The sequence below is a fragment of the Micropterus dolomieu genome, unplaced genomic scaffold (genome assembly GCF_021292245.1).
Source record: "Micropterus dolomieu isolate WLL.071019.BEF.003 ecotype Adirondacks unplaced genomic scaffold, ASM2129224v1 contig_13951, whole genome shotgun sequence".
Classification (NCBI taxonomy): Eukaryota; Metazoa; Chordata; class Actinopteri; order Centrarchiformes; family Centrarchidae; genus Micropterus; species Micropterus dolomieu.
In genome coordinates, this window is record NW_025742937.1 from 1 (window position 1) to 20,555 (window position 20,555).

Here is a 20,555-nt window from a genome sequence, read left to right on the forward strand (position 1 = left end):
CGATGGTTACCATTAACACTATTATAAATATCTGTACCATTTTTCATTTAGTTTATAGCAACATTACCTTCGCTGTCTGTACCTCTGTGTGTATATTGTGTAGGCTGCCTCCCTCCCCTCTCTCTCTCCTTACATCCCTCTCTCTCTCTCTCTTTCTCTCTCTCTTTCTCTCTCTCTCTCTCTCTCTCACCCCAACCGGTCGAGGCAGATGGCCGCCCACCCTGAGCCATGGTTCTGCTCGAGGTTTCTGCCTCTTAAAAGGAAGTTTTTCCTTGCCTCTGTCGCCTAGTGCTTGCTCTTGGTGGGAACTGTTGGGCTTCTGTAAATATCATCACAGAGTACGGTCTAGACCTGCTCTTTTATGAAAAGCGCTGTGAGATAACTGTTGTTGTGATTTGGCGCTATATAAATAAAATTGAATTGAATTGAATTGAATACATACTACATACTAACGCACATGTGTTAGTTTTCCTTTCATTGTCACTCATCTGTATCATCATTAAAATCATTTAGAAATAACAGTAACACTACCCTTGCAAACATTTTTAATTTGTGATCAACTTTGACTTCAGAAGACTCACTAATGCCGTTAGGTAGATACAAATTTAATACAAATCTGCATCTCATTTTAGAACAGCCTCTCTACATGTTGCACTAGGCCAGTGGTTCTTAACATGGCAGTTGGGACCCCCCTGGGGGCCATCGACCTGGTCCCATGGGGGAAATAGAAAAAAATAACTTAAAAATAACTAGACAAACTACAGTTGTGATTGGAATCACTTTGGGTAAATATTTTGCACTGTTTAATCCAGTAGGTGACGTAATGCCAACTGCTATAAAAGACCAAAGAAGAATAAGAATTTAAAAAATGCTATGTTAAACTTGGGGGAGGGGGGTCTTGAAATATTTTCAACCTCAAAAAGGGGTCGGACTACCAGAAAGGTTAAGAACCCCTGCACTAGGCAACAGCATGTTACAGTAAACTACATACATAATAGAAGTGTACAAGTCAAAGAACACACATCAGGTGTCACTATTTTATTTTCTGAACGTGTTGTGGAAGAACCTCCAAGTACAAATTATCATTTTTCAGCCACACTAATAATTCAGTTTGATCAATTAGTGTTTGCACGCTGATGATTATGTGTTAATTCTGTTGTAATTAAGTTTTGTTTACACCAACTGGTTGATTATGCTTTTGAATTGAAAACAGTTTTACTTTTTTATGACTACAAAATAATTATCTAATGATCTTCAACTATAATTAACACGATTTGTCAAATGAGTGAAAATGCCAAACCTGAGCTGCTCAGAGTTTTCCAATTGAATTTGGTTATATAGGCATTTATGTATAAGTTTACTTTTCATACATTTCATGAAATCATCAAAACTGAACAATATTTAGTTTATCAAAAACAAAGTTGGGAGATCTTATCAGCTTCCTAGCAGGATACAGATATTAACTGGCTTCATTATTAGAGAAGCTGCTTGTGATAACACAATATGTTCAACATGTAAAGATCCCGGAATGCATTCCTCTCTGAGGACCACATTGGGTGTTCTGTCTTCAGTAGCTTCTGGGACAGCAGTGGGCACTCTGCCTTATGAGACACTTTCATACCATTCCTTCATACCACTGTGGGACATCACAGATGCTACATCCACATCTTCCTATGTTTTTTAAGAATCGAATCCTGACTGCTGTGTCTTGTGCCTGAGGAAAGGGGATCCTGTTGCTGGGTCAGGACTCTGACTGGTCTAATTGTTGAATTTCAGATATATGGCACTTGTGGTTAGACAGTGGCTGGATCTTGGTCTTTGATGGGTCTGACAGCTCCTGTGGTTCAGTCCTAGACTCTGACAGAAGTGGTGGTTGTCCTGGCTGAAGCTGGGAATCTGGCAGTTCTAGCTGTTGCTGTGCTTGGATGTTGGACTCTGATGAGACTTGTGGTTGTATTTTAGACTCTGATGTATCAGATGTTTGCTGAGACTGGCTCTGGTTCCCTGATGAGTCTTGTGGTTGGTTTGATGGGATCCTGAACTCTGTTGGCCGGCTATATGAATCTAGATGCAACTGTCTCTGCAGCTCCTCGGCACTGTGGGCTAACATGATGCTCACCTTCCTCTGGTGGGCCAGGGCTTCCTCCTTGTCATTCAGCTACAGCAGGAGACACATCATCAATAATTAAGGAGAGGATCTCCTCAGATTTGGAAAATCTATTTAATGTTTTTTATAGGGGGAATCTCTTGAATCTCTAGCTGTTTTACACTGTTTCTAAAGTGTGTTCATGAAACGAATATAATTGATTGTGCTTTTGTATTGAAGGCACCACAAATCCAGCTACTATCCATACAACCAATGGGATGGCGTGACATTGCAGGGTCCCTGGAACTAGTCCCCAAAGTAGCGGTTCTGTGCCAGCGTTATCATGGCTACCGGAAACAGGTATGCTGGAAGCTGCAGTGTTGTTGCCCGGTACGATTGCTTAAAATCCGAAAGGACTCACTATCGATGTTATTATACTAACGTTACATTGTGAATAGGGATGAAACGGTTACCCGTATAATGATAAACCACGGTAAAATTCCTGAAGGTTAGTATTACACTACACATTTCAATTCTCATTAGGGCAGGGCAGTATAACGAGGTATACCTGCAAGCGTGCGTCACATATACACGCTTTGGAAAAGCTGTGTCTATTGTAGCAAAATGGCGATTTTGCGTGTATATGATACGCTGCAGCTTGCAATAGCGTTGCAACACAAAGGAGGCTAACCCTACCTGCTAGTACATCGCCCATGAGCTGTCAACTCCTTAAACAAAAACATTGCAAGCTAGCTAGCTAGTTCACCCCGGGGCATCACATACACACGCGGCCTGGATGCGTCTCATACACACGTACCTGGGGGCGTCTACTATACACGCAAAATAGCCGTTTTGCGTACAATAGACACAGCTTTTCCAAAGCGTGTATATGTGACACCTGAGCATGAGAACAGACTCCTTTAAAGACCTGGCTTGTAAAAAGTAAAACAACGGTTCAGTCAGTGTTTCCTGTATACACTTTACTTCGGCGGGCCGCCCAGGTATATTTGGTGTCACATTGTAGCATTTTCCAGAAAAGTTAGAAGAGTTATTACATTACAAGTCGCGACTTTGGTGGATATTTTATAAGAGCAGACCAGGTAAAGCTACAGTGAACACACCAGTGCAAATGTCATTCGTTAGCTATCACATTGGTTTTGTTCTGATAGACTAAGTCATCAACACGCCGCCTCAATTTGCGGCGCAACTGCTGCTGTGAACGGAGTCGTGGGTGGAAGTTATTGATTTTTTCAGTAACTTTATATAACGCAGCCTACTTCTGATGGAGAAAGTCACCAGAGCAGACCCACAGGGAGAGAGAGATGGATAGAAGGCGAGCACACTGACGTGTTCGCGTTAGACGTTAGATCTGTGAGTGTGGGCAAATAAGAAACTGAAGGGAAAGGAGACAGATTCAATTAGTGAGACTTAAATAAGGTAGATAAAAAGTATAATTAAAACAGCGACTCCACCACGCCAAGCCCACTTACCCGAAAAAAACGTTATAGATAACGTGTTTGATTACCGTGATTTGAAAAGCTCACGGTAAATATTGTCAAGCATCAACCAAATTTAGCTAGTCTCCCAGACGCAGGAGCGCATGCGTAGCATGATTTTTCAGCCTAGTCTTCAGGGGAATACGTTTAAAGTGTGGTTGTATTTTGTTTTTTATAGGTTATAAGTGTGAGGGAACCTTGAATCGCTGTGAAAGGGGGCAACACGTCATACTACAACCCACTAACTTTACTTTATGGCGAATGCGAGGTCAGTTAACTTTTACTGATAAAAACACAACACATTGTTATGCTGCTGTATGCGTTGGGTCTGCAGACTTCATTCACTCATTAAAGTTAAGTCACCCATCCAAAATATTTATTCATTTAAAATCTTGCAGTCGTAAAATCTGAGGGTGGTGATGGCGTAGTGAATAAGACACATGCCTTTGGTGCGAGAGACCACCAATGTGTTCCTGACAAGATGCTTAACCCCTAGTTGCTCCAGAGGCTCTGACATAAACAGCAATTGTAAGTTGCTAAAGAGTCGGCAAAATGTAATGTGAAATGAATAAATGTTGGAAGAATTTTCAGGAGAAGTCTGTATTTATGTCAAATGTTGGGCTCATTGCAATTACCATCACTGTCTTCTTAAGACTAATTTGCCTTTATGTAAATTATGCAGGGGGTCAATGTTATAACATTTATTTTAATGCATATTTGATATGGTTTTCATAGTTTACATAAGATATATACTATCATTTTAATGTTTATGCAAACAATAAGTGCTGCAATTTGATTTTTTGTTTTCAATATGAAACTTGGTTTCTGTGTGTGTAACAGCACTTTTGGGCACATTTTAACAACACTGTGATAATATTGATAACGATGATTGAACAATTCCATGTTGAAATCATAGAAATAATGCTCTCTGAGAGCTCCTACACACACACATACAAAGAGCAAAGTCAGCGGAGCAGAGAGGTCGTGGTGAAGAAGTGAACCAGGTGAAGCAAGATAACTCCAAACTACCTGAGTTGACTACAATTCTCCTTGTTTACCTTAAGGAAGTGCAATAAAACCTTTGCGGAAAAAAACCCCCAATACTTAATGTAGAAAGCGATATTTTAATTTGCTCTGTCCACAGCATGCAAGCTTGGCTAATAGTGGATGACTCACTCACTACTTTACGCTGTTATACAAGCTGTACGCTCACTACTTTACGCTGTTATACAAGCTGTACGCTCACTACTTTACGCTGTTATACAAGCTGTACGCTCACTACTTTACACTGTTACACAAGCTGTACGCTCACTACTTTACACTGTTACACAAGCTGTACGCTCACTACTTTACATTGTTATACAAGCTGTACGCTCACTACTTTACATTGTTATACAAGCTGTACGCTCACTACTTTACACTGTTAAGCTACTTTACACTGTTATACAAGCTGTACGCTCACTACTTTACACTGTTATACAAGCTGTACGCTCACTACGTGTACACTCACTACTTTACACTGTTATACAAGCTGTACGCTCACTACGTGTATACTCACTACTTTACGCTGTTATACAAGCTGTACGCTCACTACATGTACACTCACTAGTTTACACTGTTATACAAGCTGTACGCTCACTACTTTACGCTGTTATACAAGCTGTACGCTCACTACTTTACACTGTTATACAAGCTGTACGCTCACTACTTTACGCTGTTGTACAAGCTGTACGCTCACTACTTTACGCTGTTGTACAAGCTGTACGCTCACTATGTGTACACTCACTACTTTACACTGTTATACAAGCTGTACGCTCACTACTTTACGCTGTTATACAAGCTGTACGCTCACTACTTTACACTGTTATACAAGCTGTACGCTCACTACTTTACGCTGTTAAGCTACTTTACACTGTTATACAAGCTGTACGCTCACTACTTTACACTGTTATACAAGCGGCACACTCACTACTTTACACTGTTATACAAGCTGTACGCTCACTACTTTATGCTGTTATACAAGCTGTATGCTCACTACTTTACGCTGTTGTACAAGCTGTACGCTCACTATGTGTACACTCACTACTTTACACTGTTATACAAGCTGTACGCTCACTACTTTACGCTGTTATACAAGCTGTACAGTCACTACTTTACACTGTTATACAAGCTGTACGCTCACTACTTTACGCTGTTGTACAAGCTGTACGCTCACTATGTGTACACTCACTACTTTACACTGTTATACAAGCTGTACGCTCACTACTTTACGCTGTTATACATGCTGTACGCTCACTACATGTACACTCACTACTTTACGCTGTTATACAAGCTGTACACTCACTACTTTACACTGTTATACAAGCTGTACGCTCACTACTTTACACTGTTATACAAGCGGCACACTCACTACTTTACACTGTTATACAAGCTGTACGCTCACTACTTTATGCTGTTATACAAGCTGTATGCTCACTACTTTACGCTGTTGTACAAGCTGTACGCTCACTATGTGTACACTCACTACTTTACGCTGTTATACAAGCTGTACGCTCACTACTTTACGCTGTTATACAAGCTGTATGCTCACTATGTGTACACTCACTACTTTACACTGTTATACAAGCTGTACGCTCACTACATGTACACTCACTACTTTACGCTGTTATACAAGCTGTACGCTCACTACATGTACACTCACTACTTTACACTGTTATACAAGCTGTACGCTCACTAATTTACACTGTTATACAAGCGGCACACTCACTACTTTACACTGTTATACAAGCTGCACGCTCACTACTTTACACTGTTATACAAGCTGCACGCTCACTACTTTACACTGTTATACAAGCTGCACGCTCACTACTTTACACTGTTATACAAGCTGTACACTCACTACTTTATGCTGTTATACAAGCTGTACGCTCACTACTTTACATTGTTATACAAGCTGTACGCTCACTACTTTACGCTGTTGTACAAGCTGTACGCTCACTATGTGTACACTCACTACTTTACACTGTTATACAAGCTGTACGCTCACTACTTTACGCTGTTATACAAGCTGTACGCTCACTACTTTACACTGTTATACATGCTGTACGCTCACTACATGTACACTCACTACTTTACGCTGTTATACAAGCTGTACACTCACTACTTTACACTGTTATACAAGCTATACGCTCACTAATTTACACTGTTATACAAGCTGTACGCTCACTACTTTACGCTGTTGTACAAGCTGTACGCTCACTATGTGTACACTCACTACTTTACACTGTTATACAAGCTGTACGCTCACTACTTTACGCTGTTATACAAGCTGTACGCTCACTACTTTACACTGTTATACAAGCTGTACGCTCACTACATGTACACTCACTACTTTACGCTGTTATACAAGCTGTACACTCACTACTTTACACTGTTATACAAGCTGTACGCTCACTACTTTACACTGTTATACAAGCTGCACGCTCACTACTTTACACTGTTATACAAGCGGCACACTCACTACTTTACACTGTTATACAAGCTGCACGCTCACTACTTTACACTGTTATACAAGCGGCACACTCACTAATTTACACTGTTATTCAAGCTGCACGCTCACTACTTTACACTGTTATACAAGCGGCACACTCACTACTTTACACTGTTATACAAGCGTCACACTCACTACTTTACACTGTTATACAAGCGGCACACTCACTAATTTACACTGTTATTCAAGCTGCACGCTCACTACTTTACACTGTTATACAAGCGGCACACTCACTACTTTACACTGTTATACAAGCGTCACACTCACTACTTTACACTGTTATACAAGCGGCACACTCACTACTTTACACTGTTATACAAGCTGCACGCTCACTACTTTACACTTTAGCAAAGGGTCATTTCTTCAGTGTTGTCACATGAAAAGATTAGGGCTGGGCGATATGGACCAAAAAGTCATATCCCGGTACTGTTAGGCAGAATTCCAGTATAAAATAAATATCGTTATTTTCTGCTAAGCCGGCTGGGGGTGTAGTGGCATTTTTTTTCTGTTTTTAGTAACTTAGCATGTTTCTTATTTCACCGTTTTAATTATACTTCAGTCTCTATCTTAAGTGTCACTCACGCCTCCAGGATTCTGAGGCGTGCAGGAAAGATTGTGGCTGACCCCTCCCATCCCGGACACAAACTGTCAGACTCTCCCCTCTGGCAGGAGGCTGTGGTCATCAGGACTAAAACACACCACAAGAACAGTTTCTTTCCGATTGCAGTGGGCTTCCTCAACAAGGCCCGGGTCCCCACTGTCACTGACTCACACGCCCCCCCTCCCCAAACACACACACACTCTTACACACTCCTGACCCCACACTTTACAACAACACTCAACTGTGCTGTATTTTATTTTATACTTTTACATTTTTTGATCTCCTCACTTTTTAAATTGTTTATACATTTATATTTCTATTTATGTTCATGTGTACTGTAAGCACCAATTTATACCAAGGCGAAGTCCTCGTATGTGAAAATGATTCTGACTTCTTCAGTTCTCTTCACACTGTCAGCTGCAAACAATCAGCGTGCCCTGCTTCTTTCTGTCTCTCTCTCCCTGTATGTCCGCTTTGTGACTTTCTCCATCAGTAGTAGGCTAGGCTGTATGATGATGTTGAGGAGGCGTGTTGACGACGTAGCCTATCAAAACAAAACCAATGTGGTAGCTAACGAATAACATCTGACTGGTGTGTTCACTGTCGCTTTACCTGGTCCGCTCTTGCCAGGTCTTTAACAGTGTCGACCAGCACTGTGTCTCCCTCCATCTTGTTGAGACTTTGAGTAGACGGCTGCGTGCAGACGCAGAGGGAGGGGCGGGGCTGCACGGTGAGGGAGAGAGAGGAGCAAACGCTGGCAGGACTTTATGGAAACATTGATTAACAAACTATATCGGTATAAACGGTATTGTCTAATTTCATATCTCTTTTGAAATGATATCGGTGTACCTCATATACTGATATACCGCCCAGCACTAGAAAAGATATAATCAAATATTTACAAGAATGTGTGGTGTGTCCTCATTTTTGTGAGATACAGTATGTCCCTCGATCACAAATTAATAAATAACTCTTCACAAAAATACAGATAATTCAGATAGCAATACTGACAACCACAAGCAGGCGTCAGTACGCTTCCATGTGCTTGTCGGTTGTTTAACAGCATCTGAAATTTTTTTTCCAAAAAAGAGCAGTGTTGTCCAGGTGTGCAGTGCGACAGTAAGCTTCAAGAGTGGTGATTCCGAAAGGCCGAAGCACTTCTGACTTAGACAGACAACATGTGGTATGAACTAGTTTGTTTGAAGCAGGGAAGGGGAGGATGTTGCATTTTTTTCTAGTTCATGGAGATAGCACAATGAAAAGAATTAAATTGCAGAGGTTCAATATTGTTGAAGGAGATACTAACCAAGTCCAGCAGCCTGTAGAGAGTCTCTAAAAGATCATCAGGCATCTTTACCTCCAAACTAGAAGGCAGTAATCCTCTCAACCTCTGGCTTACACTGATAAGAGGACTCCTGTTAGCACCTGGAAGGAAAAGACATTCGAAAGGTTCCAATATGTGTGAGGCACTGGAATCAAGGATCATTCATAGCTTCATGGGGACATCAGTGACTGGTTCAACAAAATAACAGTAAATCCCTCGCTTTGACAGACACAGTCTGGACCTGTTTGAGAAACACCCTAATCCAGGAATCTTTTAGTGATTTCTGTGATTGATTCACATTTGGGGGCTAAAGAAATTGATTTTCTGTACCCCAGAATTAATGAACAAATTCCATTTGATTTTAACAACTAGAGATCCAAGTGTGTGTCCTATGGCAGACTTGCCTTCAGCCTTGCAGTGATGAGATTTCAGGATGTTGGCCTCAGCCAACAGCAGGAAGTGCTCGTTTCGTTTCCTCAGCTGTTGTTCAAAGGCGATGCGAAAAGCATCTGCAACCATCACCGCCTCCTCTCTCCTCAAACGCTGAGCATCCAGCTGGAAAACACACACACACACACACACACACACACTCACTTTACGATGTCTTAACATAACAAAGCTAAAAATTGAACAAATACATAAATATATATATGCTCCGTACTTGTATAGCGCCTTTCTAGTCTTTTCGACCACTCAAAGCACTTTTACACTACATCTGCATTCACCAGTCACACACATTCATACACTGAGCTTAAGTGCTCAAACGGAAACTAACATTCACACTAATTAAAAAATCGGAAAATCGGGGTTCAGTATCTTGCCCAAGGACGCTTCGACACGCAACCAGGGGGAGCCAGGGATCGAACCGCCGACCTTCCAATTAATGGCCAACCCGCTCTACCTCCTGTGCCACAGCCGCCCCCACTGTATGCTATCTATATATATACATACATATATATATATATATATATATATATATATTATATTATATTATATCATATCTATATATATATATATATATATATCTATATTATATATTATATTATATCTATATATATATATATATCTATATTATATATTATATTATATCTATATATATATATATATCTATATTATATATTATATTATATCTATATATATATATATATCTATATTATATATATATATATATATATATATATATATATATCTATATTATATATATATATATATCTATATCTATATCTATATCTATATATATATATATATATAGATATATATGTGTATGTACTGTATTTCTTTTGAATTTTAACACTTGAGTCTGCAATTTTGCAAACTCATGAGGGAGTTACCAAAGGAAGATTATTAAAGGGTAACAGTGGTGTTTTCCAACCTGAACGACCAACCAACCTAAAGAGTAAGATTTATTGTTATATTTTTATATTTTATATTGCTCTTGTCAAAGTCACCAGACTCCCTAAACAAAAATAGTAATTTGTCTATGCTGTCTACCGCTGCCTCGACTGGCTAGTTTGTGCTATTGTCTGTTGACTATGACCTTAACACTAATGCCTAGAACAGAATTAGATTAGGGCCACATGTGAAACACTTATCTGAGTTCTGAGATTAAAGTCAGAATTCTGGTGAAGAAGAGCAGGTCAGAAAACAACAAGGACTGCTGTAAGGGTTGTGAGCAAAACTAGGAAAAAAGTGGAGCTTAGCACAGGTGACGTGGTTAGATGTAGTTTACCTCCTGTTGTAGCTGGATAAGCTGCTTCCTGCTGGCAGCAGCAGTCTGACTGCATGAACAAGCCTCAGCAACACCAAGACACCGGCAGGCCCCTAACACTGCCAGCTGGAAAACAAAAACTTCATAAGAAAATATCTACAAGAATCTAGTCTTCCTTAACCCGTGGCCAAACACATTAGTGAAAAATGAATGGTTACATCCTACTAAAATGGTCTTTACCAGATCTCTTGGTCCTGTCTTGTAGAGAGAGGGGTTACAACCTAGTTTTAAAGGTTTTATTATTTCAGTTTATATACATGGGATATTTTCCTAAATACATTTTGTGTGTGGTCAAAATACTAAAAATGAATTACTACCAAATACACAGACAATACAGAGTGGAAGAAATTAGGGGGCTCAATAGAGTACAGCTTTTTTTGGCCCTGTGGCCCCCTGGCGGGTCGCTCTGGGTATGTGAATGTATCCAGCTAAATGTGCTGACGACAGTTACTCTGAAAAGAAGATGCTTAGTGCTTTGGACATTACAGTGTGTGAGGTAAGTGTATAAACATCCTCTTTGGTACTCTCACCTCCAGAACACTTGCATCCCTCTCTGGGCTGTATTGAGGTTTGGTTCCTTGGTAAGCTCTCTGCTCCTTTACATTCAACATGGAGAGAAGCTCCAAGCACTGCCGACTTAGAGCTGCAAACACACACACACACACACATTATTCCCGTGATGATGACTAAATCAATTCCATTTTCAGATAAAGACAACGAGATACGTCTGAAAGCTCTGGGGTTTAGACTGTTTAGTCAAGATGCCAACTTTGACTGGCTTGGAGTCACACGCTGAAGGTTAGACACAACATGAAGTTTGGTGAGTCAACTCCACACACCGCCGTCCAGACAGCCCCACTTCACTTCACAGATGGAGATAATATGTGCAGACATGTCTAGGTCACCTCAAAACTGATTCTAAATTATTTAGCATTACCAGAGTTTTCTGCTCGGAGCTGCTGGATGTCACGCTCTCTTTCCTCCAGGTTGTCAGTCAGAGTCTTGTTCTCACTCAAAATTCTGATTACAACAACAACATTACAGTTACGACACATACCAACGAAAATACCACAGACTTGAGTGTATGTGGAGTGAATCTGACCGGTTGTATTTCTCCTCCCACGCCTGCTGAGACTTCTTCATCTGGACCTGGCTGAGGCTGATTTCCCACTGCAAGCTGTTCACCTCCTGCAAGAGATGGAAGCAACAGATCATGATTAGTGTATTCTAATTAGCTTCATAACTGCTTTAAAAGCCGTTAATCACACAACACCAAGCCACATGAATGTAGTTTTACATATACTGTACATAATAATGTTATAAGCCCCAGTGTAAAACCCCATGACAAAATATTTTCATGGCCGTATACACTATGTTCTTCCTTCCCGGCCCCTGGCCTCAAACATGGCTTAATTAATCCAGACTAACATTATGTTATCCAGCTGAAGGTATCCTCTTTTTCATGCAGCTAACTTGGATCTTCACAAGGAAACAGAGAACTAAACTCTTCCATTTAAGTACTGTGTACATATATGGAGTCAGCATGTGGGTTTGAGGTAAAACATACTATTGGAACAAGTTATTTGTTCCCTCCTCCATTATTGTGTATGTGGTATGTTGGCCCAGCACTGATACATTTTCAGATATGAGTTTAGTAATCAAACTTGCTTAAATAAATTACCCATAATTTATCAAACTCATGAGTCAAGTTTAATTCAAACGGCTGTATGTGTCCACTGTATATATATGACTAAAGTACATTTCTAAATGTCATATTAAATGACAAAACACCTTACAGATCACATACTGTTAGATACATTTTGGTTCTACTCAGAGGATCCCTAACTTTTTCTAAATTGTATGTCTTTGTATAGCCTACTTTATCAACAGGTACACTTCAAGAGCTGAAAGATTTCTCCTTTATTCACACATCTCATCTAAAATCAGTCAGAAGTAAGTGTAAACAAGCAAATGTTTTTTATTGCACCATTTCCTGTGGCATTACACGTGTGACTCCTTTTGTCTGTGTTAGCTCCTGACTGCTGAGAGGAAACTTGCTGTAGAATGTTAAGGCAAACATACCAAGCCCTTATTTGAGCAGCCTAACACGTACCTTCTCCAGAGCCTTGGCCCTCTCCTCACTTTTCTGCAGCAGACTTTTGGTGTGAGTCGTGGCTTTGTCGAGAATGGCCTGAGTTAAGAAGAGCAGTTTTTAGTTATTGGCTGAACAAAGCCATGACACTGCAGGGTTTAATCTCAATATTCATCACAGAAGCGAGTTGCTTCCTGCAACTGCTCCAAGGTGTTTCAAGCATAAGGACGATCAGTCTTCCACAGTATAATGGTCACATACTGTATAATCAGTCACTGCAGTCGTATAGAGTTGTGACTCTTCTTGGACTGCATGGGTTGGAAGCCAAATGATGTGTAGCAACTACAAGCAGATAAACCCAGACTTGTTCCTAAGGTGAAGGGGATTATAGTGCTCTCATCTTTCATTAACTAATGTAACCTCAGGTCCCTTTAATATCTGTAGAGGCAGCCATTTGTTGTAGTTGGACCACCTTTTCTAAATGTGGGCAGCAGGAAGCTTTCTGACTCGTATCATGAGCTGACTTCTTGATCCACGACTAAGTTCAGCCTCAGACTGTTCACAGGACTCAAGGAATAACAGTGATGTCATTTTATTTTTAAGGTTCTTTTCATCAATCATCCAGGGGACTTTACTGAGCGATTACAACATCCTTCATCAAAGTTTTGCATTAACTACGGATACTTTTTTGTTTCCAGAATAAACTAAGCGTGGTGGCTGATAATGATGGTCAAAAGCTGTATTCTTCCAAAATACACACATTTATGTATTGTCTCAATCACTTTCATTTTCGAGGATCCTTTCCATAATGTTGCAGACACTGATAACAAGTCAGTGGCAAAAACAGCACTTTACTGGGCGTACTTTGATGGGGTGCAAGGATGCCTGCTAAGCAGCATTCCTGATGGATACTCGCTTCATCTGCTGTCTGGGTGCTCTTGTGATTGTGACTGACCTACAGTGAGTTGTAAAATGCAGTACATCAGTGCATACCTTCCCCTGTAAGATTTTCAGAGCTTCATATTTGCCTTCAAGATAACGATGTGCCACATCCAGTTCACAGCACAACACGTCTATAACCTGTCAACACAGCGGAACCATCAGTTACACTTTGCCAGGCTGGAGTCAAAGTTATATCAATCAAAGTGTTCTGTCTTCACTGTTCCTACCTCAGTTGCTTCCTGTAGTCTGTCTTTCAGCTCATCTTTGGACAGGTCAACCAGAGAGTCTGCTGATTCACAAAAAGTATACTCATGCAATAAAAGTCAAAGAAAATGTTTGTGTGTTTTCTTGTAGTTTTGTATGTGAAGAAAACTTTAAATATTCAGAGCAAGGACACATTTGCAAAGTGACATCTTCAAAAAGCTTCAAAAAGCTGTTATGGGGTCAGCATGCGGGTTTGAGGTAAAACATACTATTGGAACAAGTTATTTGTTCCCTCCTCCATTATTGTGTATGTGGTGTGTTGGCCCAGCACTGATACATTTTCAGATATGCATAGACTGATGAATTAGTTAATTTTAATTGTGTGAGAGGCTGCAAATGTTGCATTATGATCCTTATGCAAGATTCCCAATATTTTTCTATTAGACTTTCTTGCTAAACCAGTTTATGCACGCAAGGTATTTGTTAGGGTTCTGTGTTCTGTATTTTTCCTGTTTACTCTTGTTCATTTACTCCCTGCATCTGTGTTCTATTCTGTGTTCTCATGTAGGTTGTATTCTGTTACTTTTGTCCTGGTCTGCTGTTGCTTGCTGCCTGTTATGTCAGTGTCTAGTTTTGCTTCCTGTTGTCCTGATTACTGGATGTGCAATGAGGTAAGCCACAGTTGAAACAGTGAAGCCGACCAAGGCCCAAAAATGACGTCAAAACCCTGTGACATCCCGTCGCACATGAGAGATGTAACCGTATTGCTTAGATTGTAAGCTCTCTGTGAATCTAAAAAACTTTTCGGCCACCAGTGACGCTGCGTTGGTATTTGGCAGGTGGGCTGATTAAACAGTGACTCAGGGTCTGACTCAGACAAACACACTGAGCCAAGAGACTTTTTGTTGGCGCAGCACAGTGCAGCTATGCAACTACCAGGATTACAGTGTTTCTGCTGTTGTTCTACGTCATTAAACCACACTTATGCTGCGCAATCATGCGCAGTAGACGTCAACAGGAAGTAGTAAGGCCCTGTAGTAGTATTTTATTGGTCCCAAAACTGGTTTCACTGCTCTCCATTCAAACCCACTGAGTGGCTTAAGAAGAAGAAGAAGAAGAAGAAGAAGAAGAAGAAGAAGAAGAAGAAGAAGAAGAAGAAGAAATACTTTATTAATCCCGCAAGGGGAAAGTCAATGTTTTTTGTGTAACATACTGTCTATGTTGATGTGTCTCACCTCCACTCCTTCCTTGCATGTAAGCTTGAATATTTCTGTCTCTGGGCCCTGCTACCTGTTTCAGCCTGAGCACACGGCAATCTCTGACAGTACTTGTAATGTAGCCATTAAAACCTCTGCATTAAAGTTACTCTTAGTTACATGTTTGTGCAAAAGACTTTGATGATGCTCTTGCAACAACGTAAATCCCATCTTGACAGCAACACAGAACGTTCCGTCAGCCAAACACTATGACAGTATAAAAACGCCATGGTTATGATTTGCACGTTGGAGATGTGGCTGGACAATAAAACAATAACAATAATTATCATGATATATTTTTTTTCAATAACAATATAACAAATGTTCAATAAATATTCAATAAATGTTGGATTTTATTTACTTGAAACATACACGAATTAGGAATTATTTTTAATTAAGATGTTCATTTTGTTGAGGAAAAAGGACTGGAAAAAGCTTCTACTTGTGTTTTTTACTTATATTTACTCGTGTATTTGTTGACAAAGATTTTATCATAATTGTTTTGAATGTTGTACCTCAGATTTGTGAAGTTATCTACTGCTTGACCTCAAGTGTTGCCCATAAAGAAGAGTTTAAACCACAATTAACCATCAGGTTTCTTCAACTAACTCACTCAGAAGCAAAAATCACCCTTTAAACTCGAAAGAAAAAACAATTTGATACTTATCGTGATAATTATCGATATCGAAAGATATGAAACTTTTTATCATGATAACATTTTTGGCAGACAGATGTGACAGACATTGCACTGATGAAATGTTTTAAAGAGGTGGTATTCTGCTCATTTTCAGGTTCTTATTTAGGGGTTGTACCAGAACAGGTTTACATGGTTTCATTTTCCAAAAACACCATATTTTTGTCATACTGCAAACTGCTGCAGCTCCTCTTTTCCCCCTGTGTTGAAGGCTTCATTTTAGCTATGGAGTGATACAACATCTTGCCTCTAAATGATCTTGTGTTGATCGTCTGTTGGGAGTTGCACATGCGCAGTTCCTAGTTAAGGACTACTAGCCAATCAGAAGCAGAGAAGGGCGGGTCAGTGAGAAGCCAGTAAACAGCTTGGGTTCAGCTGTACATGTTGCCGACCAGCTTGGCAACATGGACTGTAGCAAGAGTTTCAGAGTGGTGAGTTATTAATCTGTAACAAAAGTATCTTTCATCCATAAAGTTTTAACTGAGCTCTGTCTCTACATCACATGAACAACTTCCTGTGCACTAACTGCCTGGAGGGTAGCTAGTGTTTGGAAGGGAGAGGAGAGCTGTGTGCTGCAGCTCACTGTGTTTCCACCGCTGTTTTTGAGGGTGTGTCGGACTAGCCGCTCAGCGAGCATTATGACATGTATTTTCATTGTGACGTCACAAGAAAAGGAAGTAAAGGCTGGACTACAAACGAGCTGTTTTCAGTTCAGAGCAGTGTTTTCTGTGGGAGATAGGAACTCCCTTTGGGCTTTTTCACTTTGCAAACCTGTTACATGCACAAAAAATACATATAACTCTCTTTAATATTTCCCTGCTATTGTTTTCGGAAAGAATGATTTAAAAATGTCTAAAAAATTAATTAAAAAGCGGACACATGAGATAAAGCTGTTTTCGCGCACACGCACGCACGCACACACGCACACACGCACACACACACACACACACACAGGATTTGCTGTTTGATTGGGGACAATGCATGTACGACAACAATGTCTTTATATGAATGTTTTATTATATTATTGTAACAGCCTGTTTTAACATCCTACTGTTGCAATAACCTACATTTATTGTGAATTGTCCCCCTAAATAATTGCACATACATTTGAATATATACGATACATAATTGTTTTTAATGTTGATTCAATTTGTAATATTTTCTTATTAAATTGTTGCAATTTTATTCACCACCACATGATTACACACTCTGATGATAAAATTGTAAAACACAGAATTCAGGAAAATTAAACGGAATCTGGTAAACAATTTTAACAGATTCCAAAGGGCCCTATCCATGGTCTCATCGCCCAATATGTGAATGTAGCATAACTGTAGCTCCATCAGCAGGTCGGAGCTTTTGGAAGAGGAACAGAGAAGGTGTTGAATCGGAACAGGCTAAAATAAATGCGTTGTGACACCACGGATCCGTAACACACCCACTCCGCATCACTAGTTTCGACCACCAGGTTGTGGATAGAGCCTCTGCAGTGGACAGATGTAGATTTAGCCAGAACCAGGAAGTCGCTGTGCCAATATTTGCTCCTTCTAGCCGCCACCTCCGTAGAGCTGCACGCTCCCCTTGTTCTGTTTTACATCTGTTTAGTTATTGTTATAAATATTGTTTATCGTTTCACTTTGTTCAAGTGGAGAAATACACACTTAAAAATGTCAGTATTCTTGATAATCAAGCAAGGTGACTCATAGTACCATCTGTTCTATTATAATCGAATCGCAATCTAAAATCGCAATGTTGTCCACAATAATTGCAATAGGACTTTTCCTCCAGTCGTGCAGCCCTACTCCCAGTCTTACTGAACTTACCTCAAACCTTACCTTGCCCAAACTGCACAGATAACAATCTGCGCAGTTTGGGCTAGAGTCAGTTTAAAGGCTTATTTTCTAATGAAATACAATCAATATAATTTCCTGGTTTAAGACCAAAATACTAAATTCTACGGCTTCATAGTATCGTGGACTCTCCATTAACAAATTTATGTTATGATTTATGTGAAACGAAAGACAATCCAAGGATTGTTAGCTCCTTTGTTACAGTAAAGGGCCAGTTCACATTCTTACCAGAACATGGCAGCTTCCAGCGGGCTCTCTGCTGCGTCTCTGCCGTCTTCAGTCCAGGGATCCAGGCTGCCTCTCCTGCCTGGCTGCTGCGCCTCTCTGCTCTGGGCAGCGGGGTCTCTGTGATGCCAGCGAAGCTTGGGCTTTTCTTCCTCGTATAGCTCGGTGCTGCTCTGACTCCCATTCCGTCACCCAGATCTCCATCCACCATGTCATCATCCAGGCTGCAGGCCGCACTGACCTCCTGCATCTGCACCAGGTCGAACCTTACGTTACATTCAACACAGTATGGATCTGCTCAACCTAAATATTCTTTTTTACCTCTAGTGCTACTGCATCCCATAAGATGATATAAATGATCAACTGTCAGCAATTTGAAACAATAAGATACCATTTGCACCCAGACACCTGGACCTTAAATATTACCGGGTGTATTGGGCCAGTGTGGACAGGACTGCTTTCTGCTCATACTGAATACAAACATGTTTTTGTATCAATGGAATGAAATTCCTTGTCTTTATTGTCCATAAGTCCCACCTTATGCTTTACATGGCACAAAATCTAAATCAATCACAGCACTTTTACAATTAAAAACTCCATTTTGTTTTCAGCGTCCGCTCCACATTTGGATATATCTCATAATGTAGCTAAAACAACAACAAAGACAAAGCCTTAAAAAAGAACCCACCATATTTTGTATTAATTACAGAAACAAAACAGACATTCCTGTCTGGTCATTTGATCTATAAACAGTATCTTTATGCTCTGGGACACTGTTACTTAACACCAACAAGAACTAACTTATTGCTATGGTCCAGGTTATGACTACCTGCTTAGATGCCATTTCTCCCTGGAAGCCCGTGTGTTCTGTTAACCACAGTTGTTTTTTACCATGTGGTATGAGGTCAGAAGTTGTGAAGAGAGCATCTCATTCAAATTTCCAAGTGAAATATGTTCATAGATTAGGTCATGATATTGTGTCCCCAAACTTCATTCTGTATGGAAGAGTTGAAACTACAGAACAGTACTTGAAGCAGTCATGTGGATGATATGTTCTCACTGCAGATTTCAAATCTTAAAACCAGATTACATATTTGAATACAAAATGTTTGTAAAAAGTCTGACTGACTGTAATGTGTCTATCACGTTGTTCATGTTATACTAGGCTACAGTATAGAGGTATTATTTTGTATTCCAATCTATGCCCCAAGCCAGTGTTTTCCAACCTGTTTGGTTGTGAACTCTTTAAAGAGGATACATGTCTATACATTTAGTCTACACAACCAAACCCGGACTTTTTCTCACTCAGGTTGCTTTTTATATGACATAAAGCTTCAGTGGGACGGGTAAATGCACTGATTATTAATTTGCAGTGGTGGAAGACATACACAAATCCTGTCCTTGAGCAAAAGTAAATATTACTCCACTAAACGTCTTCTATTTAAATTCTACTTGCGTCAAAAAACAAAAGTATCCGCTTTTAAAAATACTTAAGCATCAAAAGTAAAAAGTAGTTAGTATGGTTGTGTTTGTCAAACAGAATTTAAAATACAGCAGGCAAAGTCTCCTATTAAACAGTGACATTCATTAGAAACAGGCTTCAGTACTAATTCAACTTACTCAGTTATATGTGTGTGTGTGTGTGTGTGTCAGATTCAGATCCTTTAAGTAAAAGTACTAATACACTGTAAAAATACTCCAGTAAAAGTCCTGCATTATTAATATAGTAAAAGTATGTTAGTATGATCTGAAAATGTAAGTATTAAAAGGACTTGTTGCAGAAAGATAATTGTCCTGTGACTGTTAAACTATTAAATATTAGATTGTTCTTGCATTCATGTAAAAGCAGGATTTTACTTTGTTTTAATTCAGGGGGAGCTCATTTTTAACTACCGGTATTTTGTATCGGAGTGCAACTACTGATTATTTTCATTATGGATTATTTTCTCCATTAATCGATTTTTGAAATTTTGAAAATAGTGAGAAAGTGACACCTAACCAACAGTACAAAGTTCAAATAAATTAAAATAACTAAAAGGAAGGAAAAGCAGCAAATCTTCACATTTGTGAAGCTGAAACCATCAACTGTTTACAGGAGACATGTCTTAAACCTTTAACATTGTTACCAGGTCAATGTCAAGCTAATAATAGTGTCAGCTGTAGTTTCATTTATAACAAAACATATTTTATTGAGTCTTCATATGTTTTGTGTGTAAAAATAATGTCCTTTGTAAACTAGTAACTAAAGCTGTCAGATAAATGTAGTAAAGCAAAAAGTACAATAGCTCCCTCTGAGATGTGGTGGAGTAGAAAATGGCATGAAAAGAAAATACTCAAAGTAAAAGTAGGCTACTTCAAATTTGTACTAAATTACAGTAGGCTATTTGAGCAAATTAAGCCTACTTACAGTAATTATCTTGCCATATCCTATCAAAACGTCTTATTCACAGAGTGATGTTGATTCCAG

The 20,555-nt window shown here is 39.6% G+C and overlaps 1 protein-coding gene across 1 annotated transcript; it reads right to left on the bottom strand.

The window, feature by feature from the left end:
- Window positions 1-777: 777 nt before the first annotated feature.
- On the bottom strand, window positions 778-20,528 carry ccdc125 (coiled-coil domain containing 125). The gene is made up of 12 exons (XM_046042803.1): window positions 20,496-20,528; window positions 18,092-18,338; window positions 14,087-14,148; window positions 13,911-13,997; window positions 12,939-13,016; window positions 11,928-12,013; window positions 11,763-11,845; window positions 11,356-11,468; window positions 10,787-10,891; window positions 9,462-9,612; window positions 9,040-9,158; window positions 778-2,158 (listed from the first exon to the last, which is right to left on the bottom strand). Exons 2-12 carry the CDS (start codon window positions 18,336-18,338, stop codon window positions 1,742-1,744), a joined length of 1,548 nt encoding a protein of 515 aa, XP_045898759.1. The 5' UTR covers window positions 20,496-20,528; the 3' UTR covers window positions 778-1,741.
- Between the last annotated feature and the right edge of the window lie 27 nt (window positions 20,529-20,555).